Raw genomic sequence first — 12,467 nt, 5'->3', positions numbered from 1 at the left:
ATGTGAGACATTACTACAACTCTCTCTCTCTCTCTCTCTCTGATCCTGTTCCAGGAACTGGCGGTTGGTCCCCAGCAGATTCCAATGCTCAACAGTGGCTCCAGATGGACCTGGGAAACAGAGTAGAGATTACAGCAGTGGCCACGCAGGGAAGATACGGAAGCTCTGACTGGGTGACGAGTTACAGCCTGATGTTCAGTGACACAGGGCGCAACTGGAAACAGTACAAACAAGAAGACAGCATCTGGGTAGGCCATCTTTTTCCTTCCAGTGAATAAAACTGAGATGTGCTCATGGTAACCACAGTATATTTCCATGATTTTCCAATATCCAGATTGTTGGTAGTTTAATAACTGTTGAGTGCCCATTAGAAATAATTAGACAATTTGTAAGGCCCATGCCCAGCATGGCTCCAGTTCCTAGGAAAATTGGGAGGTCTGTTGCAAGACAATTTAGTATGTTCCCCTTTTTGTAGTAAACTGGGGAATTCACTGACTGAGCCTCCCTTTCTTCATCTACAAAAATTAATTAAAAAATAGATAAATGTGCCAACAAAGTATGATTATTAATGTGATTATACTTATTTACGAAGTATTTTTGACGTATTTATTAGTTTATTATACACCAGGCACTTCACATATTTTGTAACAACACAGCTAGCTCAATTACGTCGTTTGATCAATGTTGCCCAATGTGTGACTCGTGACTCGGGAATCTTTAAAGTCTGGTCTGACTTTAAAGCCACTAAGCAGCCTCTATCGTAGATGCACAAATAATTGAAAACTAAAACTACAAAACAAATAGAACATTTAGAATTATTCTGTCATTGGAAACAATCTTCAGCTTCACAGTGAAGGACAGTTTATTCCAAGTTACAGAACAGAGCTTCCCTCCCCAATCCCACCCCACATTCTCCACCTCACTGTGTGGGTGAAAGGCTGTCAGCAAATTATTAATGGAGGAAAAGGTGGAGGTGAAGCAGACAGCAAAAGTCACCTGGAGGTAACTTCAGAACCTCAGGCACTGAATAAAATAAGTTATAAGTTTATATTACTTTTCGTTGAGAAAATAAGTCACCATTTTTTTAATCCAAATGTGTGTAAAATGTGAAGATTTGGAAATTAATAGCATATTCTTTCCTTTTCAGATTCTCTCCTCTTAAATCAATGCCAATTTATACTTTACATTAGTGTTGTCTTCACATTCACATTCCCATGTTGGCCGCATCTCATTGATAAAAATGAAACAACTTCTGTGTTATATACTCATTGTTATTTGTTAATTGCCTACCCATCACTTGGGTTTTAATTGAAAACAGGTATAAATTGAGGGTTAGGATTAGTTATGGCACACTGAATCCTGAGAATAGCATTAATGTCATCTTTATTCTGGGTCACTTGTAATATTAGGTTATAATATTTATAAAGGGCATAAGTTTTCTTCATTTTTAAAAACAGTCTAAACAGTGCGTATACATGGAAACAAAGCAGAGAAAATAGACACCACAGCCTACTTGAAGGGAGAGGTAGGGAGGAGGGTGAGAGTCCAAAATCTATCTAGTTGGTACTATGTTCAAAACCTGGGTGATGAAATCATTTGTACACTAAGCCCCAGGGACATGCAATTTACCCATGAAATAAACCTGCCCATGTACCCCTTGAACCTAAAATAAAAGTTGAAAAAGGAAAAAAAATTGTCTTTTGGGGACCATTTTATTTTTTCTCAATTGTGAGGTCCCCGTAAATTACTACAGGTTTTCGTTTTGTTTGACTTTTAGTTTGAGATAAGAAATAAGCACACCTTCCATTTTGAGGAGCAATTTTAAGGTTTTTATGTTGACTTTAGAGGGACAAATCGATGTGGGACTTTTTGTTTTCTCTGGTACTTGTCATCAGGACTGGTTGTTTTTAGATTGAGTTGTAGCTTTGAGTTACTGTGCCTAAATTTTTTTTTTTTTTTTTTTTTTTTTTAAATCATGAGTTTCATTTTCTTTAGAACCAAATAACCTACTTTCAGCTTAGCCCTGGGTTGGGATATATGTCAAGGGATGACAATTCCTCTGGGCTCATGAGCAGTGGGCACAAGGCCTTTTTCACTTCCTTGCCCTTGTCAGTTTACCTGTGTTTCTAAATGATTCCAAGCTCCTCAAAGGCAGGGATCTCTTTGTACGTCCATTTAGCCCCTGTGCCCAGTATCACTAGACACATGGCAGGAACTTATTTTGGGGTGATTATTAAGAGAACTGCGGAATTACTAGGACTCCCTGAATTGAAGGATGAGAGCAGGAGACTTTCTCCGTACCCTACTTTGCATCCCAAACAGCCTTGACATGGTAGGGCAGGTAAAAGTTGCTGGATGAGCAGAGAAGGAAAGGCAGGGTCCTCCCTGCACAGTGAGGCAGGAAATTCCAGCAACAAACTCCCCAGAGATGCTTGCAGTGACTGCAGGGCACTTGGGAGAGAGGCAGCTTCAGGATCAGCCTTTCACTAAGTAAATACAGGGAGGAGAAGTGATTTGAGGAGGGAGCATTACAACTTCCAATTTGAAGAGTCAAATACAGTGACATTAGGCAGGAATACCATGATAGATCGTGTACAGTAACTAGGCTCAACCCTGGAAAAATAGATGTCCTCTTACTTAACGCTGGGATAACTCACAGTTACTAAACACCCATTACACACCATATGTAAGCAAATGTAATTCTATATGTATATCAAACTGTCATTTTATAAATTGGTGATTCAATGTTAACATCTCCAGGAACAAGAGGCTTGAGGCTCACAGAGCCCAATCCAAGCTCACACAACCAGAAACTGGCGGCAAATATTTCACAACTAAGATTTATTCCTAAATATAGTGGATGGCAAAACTGTAGTTTCTGTTTCTCTTTTAGTACACTGATTTTTTATTTTCATTTTTTGATTTTCACAAAATTGATTTACTTTTCTCACCTCAAATGTTAACTTTGTCAAGCCAACTCTTTAAGAATAATATTAAGCCCTACTGTTTAAGTCACATGTTGCTAAATATAAAAGTGTGAAGATACCAATAACATCTGTTTGTATTTGTATATGTTGTAAATAGTGCTTGGACTCTCTAAAACCCTCTAGAATTTCAGGGTGTTTTGCAAACACTTCACAGAAATCTGGGAAATTTGCCTTGTGACTAACTAATATTTATTGATACTTTCATCAAATTACGCTGCTGGTTGAAAGAGATTATCTTGAGAGCTTTGCTTTTTACTTTTTATTTTTAATTTATTTTAATTTTAAATTAGAAGACAGACTCTGAATTCACCAAAATTAAGCCTTATAACTAAGACAAGAACCATAGTCAAACAGAAGGTTTTGCAAAACTGTCTAAATTGTTTTGTTTCACTTTTCAGAAAAAGTCAATGTCTAAAACATCAAGTACTGGCTTAAAGGTGGTGTATTAAGAAAATAGAGAATATGTATATATATTCACACACATATATGTGTGTGTGTAAATATAATATGCATGTGTGTGTATATATACGCATGTGTGTGTGTGTGTGTGTATTTGGAGACAGGGTCTTACTCTATCACCCAGGCTGGAGTGCAGTGGCACTATCATAGCTGACTGTAGTTTTGATGTGCTGGGCTCAAGTGATCCTTCCACTTCAGCCTTCAAAGTAGGTGGGACTACAGGCATGCACCACCACATCCGGCTAATTCTTTTGACATTTTTAAAACTCTTTTTTTAGAGATGGGTTCTCACTTTGTTGCCCAGGCTGGTCTCCAACTCCTAGGACCAAGTGATCCTCCCGCCACGACCTCAGGTTTACAGGCTTGAGCCACCACACCTGGCCAATGAAGCAGAGAATCTCTTGAATGCTTACTTTTACTGGGTCTTCTGTGAATCCTAACATTTTAGATAATATATAGTTTGTAGTGCTCTTTAAAATTGATTTACCAAACAATACATAGCACATACTGTGCATGGGACAATCCATCCACCAGTACTGAAGAGATTTATTACATTTCACAAGGTTCGCTTCAGAAAAATAATCCTAGAAGGATACCTTTGCAATGTACAGTAGCAATTTTTCACGCCCTAAAAATCCAATTTGGAGAGTTTCTGATCTGGCACTGAATGGAATGCTCATGAATGAGGCCACCAAACAGTCACTTAGTGATGCATCATGATTTATGCACAAGCCAGAGTCCCTCGCTTCACTAAATAACCAGGCATGAAGGTGTGTCAGGGACAAACCCAGCAACCATGTTCAGAATCTTAGCAGCTCCAAAACCTCTTACTGATTGGTGTGTAGACCTGCTGAATCATTACAAATATTAAAATTCCAACGCTGGGCAGCAGTGTGAGCCAATGCTTGGTAAAGTGGGTAAACTTGTTTGGAACAAAGGAACCTCTTTAATTAAATCCACTCAGATCAGGTCCTGTCAGCAGTCCTTTTGAAAGATATGCCAGAAGAACTATGTACTGTCCATGTTATATCCATGAATAACCACAATGTTGAGCCCTTTCCTTCATAAGCACAATTCCCACACTGTCAGTGAGGCTCTTCTGCCCTAATTCAATGTCCCCACATCCTCAGCTATTCATCACACAGCTGATGTGAAGCCCCTTCTCTACCCTGTCATCTCCTGTGAATATTCTATATTTTATTAATATTCAACTCGCAGGTTTTCTCTTATTAAAATTATGTTGCCTCTCCCCAGTCAGTCAGTCATATAGTCCTTTATTATAGACGCTTTTGGCCTGTGCACTCTGATGGTCTGTGATTTCCTGTAACTTTCTCGAATCTGCCTTAACATGAAGGACTTGCATTTGTTACCTGGCAGTTTACAGGTAACCTCTCACACAGAGGTCAATTCAAGCAATGGATTATACAGTTTGGTCCTCAGTTCCCCAACTTCATCCTTGACTGACTTCCAAATTCTCTGGGAGATGCTCTCTGATCTTCATGATTTATACACATTTATTCTACCAGTTTGGCCTAGAACATCCTGAGTATTGATCACTGTTTGATATAGTATTTTAAGTCTACCGATTTCAGAAAACAATTTGAGAGTGAGAATCTCATCACCATCAACATATATCTTTTAAGCTCTCATTATACACCAAGCACTGTGCAAGGTGCTAGGCTTACAAAGGGGCCTAAGCTATGGTTTTTCCCATCTCTGGGTGTGCAGAACCATTAGGGAGACAAATCAATGGCATGCAATACAGTATATGTGTATATCGTACCAAGGCAGCAGTTCACATGCACGAAGCTTTTCAGAGAGGGTGTTCCTGGCAATGTATGAATGTGAGGGGCTTAGACTACTTGAACCAGAAGAGAGCATGTTTAAGTTATATTGGCTTGTCAGCAACTACAGAGTACTGTATGTCTAACAAAAATTCAATAAACATACAAAAATTGAGAAGAGAAAATGGTGAAAGTGAGGTGCATTTACAGCAGGAGAAATACTATAAGCAAAATCTTAAAGGAAGATGTATTAAGGACACAAAGAATTAATAAATTAGATACAGGATATACCTGGTTAGTGATAGAAAATGAATTTGAAGAGAGAGACTGGATAGATACTGTAGACTAAGAGTACCCTCATATCTTTTTAAGCTAATACATTATTGCTTATTAGCCATTGTAACAAAGTTTGTTAACACTTCTCTGTTTTAATTTTTTGTTAAATAATAAAGACTACATGTAGGAACATGTTCTCAGATGTGTTTGTCAGGATTTTTTAAACAGTTCTCTCCTTTGTTCTGTCATGCACATATACTAATAAGCTTTTAATATAGATATTAATTTCAGTTGTGGCAATTATTAAAAGCTCAATTAAGAACTTAGCATGCCCCGAATCTTGCTGCTGATTTAATGGAGACCACCAATGCAGAAGCAAGTTATTACAATGTCACAGACTAACAGAAATGAAGTATGGAGGGAAATGCAGAGGCTTTTGATTACGATCTGATTATGCTGCACCACTGGTTGCTTGAATGACCTTGAAAATGTCCCTTAACATCTCTGTAGCAGGTCTTTCTCCCTACCCAGGGCAGGGATATATCTAGAATCTTCCAGGCCCATTGCATCCATTCCTCCACATTTCCTTGCTCAGACACTGGTTCTTGGCTTACCCTGTGGGTTGAAATGCGAAATGCATGGAGATAAAGCCTGGGCTTCACTATGAAGCTGGCTTAGAGTAGTCAACTAAAGGATCTCAAAGCTTATAATTCCCCTTGAATTGTCCCAGTGGTTCTGTCCTTAGCTCTTTTGCTGATTTTAGATGATCTTATCACTGGATAGAGCTCTGCAGAAAAGGAAACAGGGAACAACTGGCCAATCAGCATTGTGAAAGCAACAGCTGGTCTTTACCCCAGCTTCAGCAGGCTCCCTCCAGCCCTCTGGCTCCACATTTAGCCCGTGAAAATTCCTCACTGATGACCATCTGTTTTCTCTTAACACTAGAATTTGCTGAAATGTTTCAGAGGATTTCCCAACATGGGGTCTAACCTCTTTAAGGAGTAAATGCACTCACACATCTACACATGTGTCATTTAAACACATCACATAGATAGGGAGTCAATGTGTAGTCTTCAGGATTAATATTCATACGGACACTTTCTAGGGGAGACCAGATGTTTGCAGTCCCCTACAAACTGGTTGCATGTGTAGTGGGATAGGATCCAACAGCTGATATCAAAATAAGGAGGATGATCAGCTTAAAATTAATTCTCCTAAATCCGCTGCTGTTAAATTAATCTTATTGTTAAGGTGCTTAATGATTCCCAGCAATCCCAACTTATAATTGTATTTTCAATATGTATAAACCTGTTAGTCCTCACTGTGATTCCTCTTAATCTAAAGTGAGTGTCTCCAAAACCTAAGCTCTGATTTTCTATCTTGCCCAAATTCCTACCAAAGGGGTCTGGGGAGTCATGCGCTGCAAAGCATCAATTCTCCTCAGATGGGTTATATTTGACCCTGTATATCATGACCTACTTTCCAATCTGACTCTGGCATAACAAGGAAGAAAATCAAAATGTTTTACCCTAAAATATATTTCCTTGCCATATTTTGAAATTACTCTGCAGTCTCTTGGGGGGAAAATCCACATTCTATAGGAATCCCCTTTCCCCTTTGTTTTCCTTCCTTCCTTCCCAGATCCAGGTTATAATCAACTAAGAGCCAGGCACCCTTTTAAGTCTAAGAAACATTTTACAACCTGCACTCTCTGAAGTCTGCTATCTGAGAACTTCCTCTGCACAACTTGGTCTCCACAATCCTTTAGCTTAACCCGAACATTCCTTTCCATTAATCCCAGGACTTCAGATAAATTCAACCAACTGTCAACCAGACAGTGTTTAAATTTACCTATAACCAGGAAGCCCCCTCCTCTTTGGGTTGTCCCTCCTTTATAAACCAAACCAACGTATTTCTTAAATGTATTTGATTGATGTCTCATGCCTTCCTAGAATATATAAAGCCAAGCTGTACCCCAACCACCTTGGGCACATGTTCTCAGGACCTCCTGAGGGCTGTGTCATTGGCCGTGATCGCTCATATTTGGCTCAGAATCAACCTCTTAACATATTTTACAGAGTTTGACTCTTTTCATCGACAAGAGTTAATATCTCAACTTTAACATCCAGCAAAGTATTGGGATTTTTTAAATGTAAATATAGTCAATGATGCTATCTAGGTATAATGACTGAGTGGAAGAGATTTTTAAACTAATCCTTATTTATATAATTTTGAGCTAACATGGGCTAATTCTTGTGTGTGTGTGTGTGTGTGTGTGTGTGTGTGTTTCTTTGTTGTTATTTTTTTACATAGATTATCTCAGCTTTGAAGTCTGACTTGGAATCTATGACTATGATAAATGACTAAAACCCTAAAGCACTCAGTTTTTCCTCTGTAAAGTGGATGTAATGAGGGTAGTCACCTCATATGATCTGTAAAGGAGAGATTCTCAAAAACGAGCATGCATCAAAATGTCCCACAGGACCTGTCAAGGCAAGGCCTGCTCGGCTCTGCCTACAGAAAGTATTCAGTAGGCCTAGGGTGGGACTGAGAATTGGCTTTTATAATGAAATCTCAGGTGCTGCTGGTGCTTCTGGTTGAGAACCTCACTTTGAGCAACAGCGTGTAAACTTTAAATGGGCTGAACCACACAAGGATCTTTACACAGCATTATCAACAATGAGGGATGTCATTGCCATGAAAGGCAAGTGTATGTGATGCACCTGGGGGAGAGGCCCAGAGGACACTGGCTCTCAGGATTTGCTTTCTTTTGAGCTTTGTATACAAAAGGAAAAGCAAACAATAAGTCAGTCTTTCTCTCACTTAATAAACTAAATATTCAGTGGAAAAAATAAGCTCTTGTAGTTACAGGTGAAGACAGTTTACCGAAGCAGGCTCATTAAGGACAATTCGCAGAGTCCTGGCAGCCTACAGAGGAACTGGAGGAGGAGCCTGGGGGAGTTACTGATGCCTAAAGAAAAGGACTCTAGGTCAGATTTCAAGGCCCCAGTTGTCTAGTTGGCTCTAGCCAAATGGAAATATTCCAGGCCTGGCAGGGACATCAACAAAGCCAAGAAGCTCTCAAGTATTTTTTTTGAAGTTGAAAAAAAAAAAAAAGCAGGCTTCATTGAATGTATTATTGCAATGACAACAATCGACATTAAGAAGAAAAGCATAATATAGTAACCGTAAGTTTCTACTATTCTGAAGTATAGTTTCCAGTTTCATGGGCCTTAATGTTAATTGCAAATAAAGGTAATTAATTTTAGTCACTGATCCTCTGAGGCTAATAAAAGTAGAGAGTGCAAACAACATGAAGTGTGAGCAGGAGTTGCTCTTGTGTTACACGTCTCTGACCAATTGCAACTGTTCATATGAGAGGCAGGTTTCCTACTGTCTTGTAACCAAAGACCACTTCTGCTGCTGTGGCTGCTCTTGGAATCAGAGACAGAAGCTGAATCATGGCCCTAAGTTTGTCTAACACCCTAGACTTGCCTTGAAAATAATTCTCTAATTTAGTGACTCAAGAAATTTTCGGAAGTTAATTCAGGAGCTCATAGGAAAAAGAAACAGTGTTTCCCCCACCCCTGCCCTAAGTGTTGAAAGTACAGACAAGGACTCATAAAAATTGGGCTGGAGTTATTTCAACTTGAATGTTGTGGGTGATTTTTTTTTCCCCTTTGTAGGAAGGGAGCATTGGAAGTACAGAGAAGTATTGGAAGTACAGAGAAGGAGTCATAAAAATTGGGTTGGAGTTATTTCACCTTGAACGCTGTGGGTGCTTTTTTTTCCCCCTTTTGTAGGCAGGAAGTTGTACTTGCAAAAATCTCCACAAAGAATCATGGAGCCCTAACATCCTGTCTTATCTGACTGTAATTTAGGGTATCAAGCATCTGTTAGGCACATTCTGCAGGTACTGAATGAAGGAGGATTCAAGAGTAGAATGTGGAAATTTCCTGTTAGAGATAAGAAGAATGCATGGACAGGTACACAATGGAGGAATATGCACAGATGGGCACATAGATGAGTGCATGAAGTTTCTAACTTGTCAGTAAGAGAAGAGCTATGTTTTTTTTTTCTCCCAGACACTATTTTGATTTTGCAATGATTCAGCCACATTTTTGTCTTACCTGTCTATATTTATGAAACGATCATTGAGAGCTAGAGTTCCATGAATGGACTGCAAAACAGAGTAGAAAGAACTGATGAACAGAAGACGCAGCAGGTAAGCACGAGCAAGCTAGCCCGCTACGTGTGAACAGCTCAGCTAACTGGGTGTGGCACCTCCCTTGAATATGAAGCACTGTGCATGTAGATGAGAGAAAGGAAAATGCAGTGCAGGTGCAAATGACAGTGACCCAAAGCCACGTTCCTCTGAGGAGTGGACACTTTCATGCCTGGGCATCCTCCAGGCCTTCCCTATCTAGTGCATATTTTTGCAAACACTTACGTTGTGTTTCAGAGACTGTGTTTATATGTGAGGGCTATAAATACGTGAGAATTGAAGAATGTATGCATGTGTATAAAAGAAGAACCAAGCCACAGCTTGGGAGGGGCATCCTAAACCCCTTATAAACACATAATTTAAGGGAAGATCCTGTGCTTGCCAGACAAGCTTTGCTGACAGGCCTGTTCGTAAGTCCTCTCACATCAAGCTTGCTGCTCCTGCGTCCCTCATACCCAGAAATACCAAAGCTGCACTGCTGGCATAGGTGTGCATAGGTGACTTCACATCCCTAATTCAAATGACTGACCAGCCTGCCCAGCAGAGTCCAGGCCTTCTTTTTTCTGAGACGTATCTGGAGAGAGGGGGCATCTCACAAAGGCCTTGAGTCGTGTTTCTTTTTCTTTGGAGGGGCCGCTAATCTGTTACTAATGATTCCTTCATACACTCCCCCCTCATTCCCAGTAAGGTGTTTGAGTTCTCTTCTTGAAATACATTTGTCATTTATTGAATAATTTCTGAAACAATTAAGTGACAACTCAATGAATAGCTTTGTCAATTTTGTGTAATGGAAAGTCAAATTATCACGTAGGAAATGCAAAATCTTTCTTTTTATAACATCGTTAAAAGGCTTCAAAAGTAACTGCATAATTACAAAAAAAATTTGAAGTATTAAAGTTTCCAAAATCATAAGAATATCTCATAAACCCATTTGTTTTTGGAAATCGAAACCATACACATGGACTTATTTAAATGTAAATGTAAAGATGTGAATAAAGACTGATGTTTGTAGAAGGTGATCTTATTATTTAAGCTAAAGTTGATACTTTAAACATCTACATCAATAGTGTACATATACACATATATAATAGTACAGCAAATATGTTTGTACTTATAGACTTAAATTATATGTATTTATATTTGTAGATTTAAACACAGTAAGTTCTCACTTAACGTCACCCATGGGTTCCTGGAAACTGTGACTTTGAGCAAAATCATGGGTAACAAAATCAATTTTTTTCTCATTAATGTTATAATGAAAAGATATTGAAGAAAACAACGTTATTCGAGGACTCATTGTACGTTGTTTTGTTTAAAGACTCAGTTTCCAAGAACCTGTAAAAGATGCTAAGGTATTACCATATATACTTTTATATATATATTTAAATATGTTTAAATAAATATATGTGTGGTGTAAATATACGTACCTATACATACATATCTTTAATTCTCATCTTGTTTCATCTTGATTTCTTCTTGCCTATAAATTTTGATTCTTCAAACTTTTTACCTTTCTGGTAGTAAAGAGAAGATTCAGAAGATTTTTGTTCCACTACCTCCTTGGCAGGTATGCCACCTGCCTTACTGTAAAAAGTAACAATTGCAATTCTTTAAAACAATTATAATTCTTTGCTTTCTCTAATCAGCAGGACTCCAGATAAATGCACATATTAAGGATTTGTTGAGAATATTGTTCTGTGGTTCAATGACTTGTGTGATTTCCTTATTTAAACAAGAACAAAGAAGCCAAAGAAAATAATGTATTTTAGAAATAATTGGGCACTACTTATCAGAGTGGTTGGTAGACTGGTTACTAATCAGGATAGGAGACTCCAAATCATTTTGGTTTTTTTCCACTTACAAGTACCTTTGTTTATTCAACAGTAGATACAGTGCTGGCAGCAACCTGTAACTGTACTCCATGGATTTAGATAAGAAGATGATGGGGAAGGAGGATTTTTAATTCAAACCAGATCAGGATTATACTGTTTCATTTGAGTCTCTTTTAATTCAAGTGTATTTAATAAAATTCTCCTTTATGAACGGATTTGGAGCATGAACTTTGGATTTAGGCAAATCTGAGTTTGAATCCCTGCTACTTACTAATGATATCACCCTGGGCAGCATTTTATGTCCTAAGCCTTAGAATTCACATCTGGAAAATTTTGATAAAACCTACATTAGAGTGGTATAAGAATTCACTGAGGCAATCTACACAGACTCCCAATGTCCCTGACATATAAAAAGTACTCAAGTTAGCAATATTTAAATCCTTATCTAAAGAAAACTTGAATGCTGACCAAGACTTTATCAGAATCCCAAAAGACACATTTCTTCCCTCAAATGTAAATGTATCTTCAAAATATCCCTGCTTCTGCTCCCAGATGTATTTTCTTAGTCCTGAGGCATTTGCAAATTCCAGAGGTCATGGCATGCCAGTGTCCATTGCTTCTGCTGGTAAGAGGGCTAGCCTCCCTTTTGTGGCTCCTGCACAGCACGTCCAGCCTTTCTCCTGTTGGGTGATGCTGCTAAACATGCTCCCAGGATGGATGAAGCATCTGCCATGCTTGTGGTTGGACACGGGTTACTAAGTAACATGACAGAAAAATGTAAGTGGATCTGGATACAAGGTAAATCACCAGGAGAGCCAGAAATTTAACAATGACCAGATTTTAAGCCACTGGCATTTTCTCTAAGTCAGTTCCCAGGAAAATCATTTGAGCACGGCTTTAAAAT

The 12,467-nt window shown here is 38.7% G+C and overlaps 1 protein-coding gene across 1 annotated transcript in view; it reads left to right on the top strand.

The window, feature by feature from the left end:
• Positions 1-12,467, top strand: part of CNTNAP5 (contactin associated protein family member 5) — an 868,401-nt gene that overhangs the window by 210,950 nt on the left and 644,984 nt on the right. Inside the window, exon 3 of the mRNA XM_007964645.3 lies at positions 55-248. Within this exon, the coding sequence (XP_007962836.3) occupies positions 55-248 (194 nt within the window). The remainder of the gene's footprint in view (positions 1-54; positions 249-12,467) is intronic.

The sequence above is a fragment of the Chlorocebus sabaeus genome, chromosome 10 (assembly GCF_047675955.1).
Source record: "Chlorocebus sabaeus isolate Y175 chromosome 10, mChlSab1.0.hap1, whole genome shotgun sequence".
In the NCBI taxonomy this organism is placed as follows: Eukaryota; Metazoa; Chordata; class Mammalia; order Primates; family Cercopithecidae; genus Chlorocebus; species Chlorocebus sabaeus.
The sequence above is the reverse complement of the archived record's forward strand: the minus strand, read 5'-3'. Positions and strand labels throughout refer to the sequence as shown.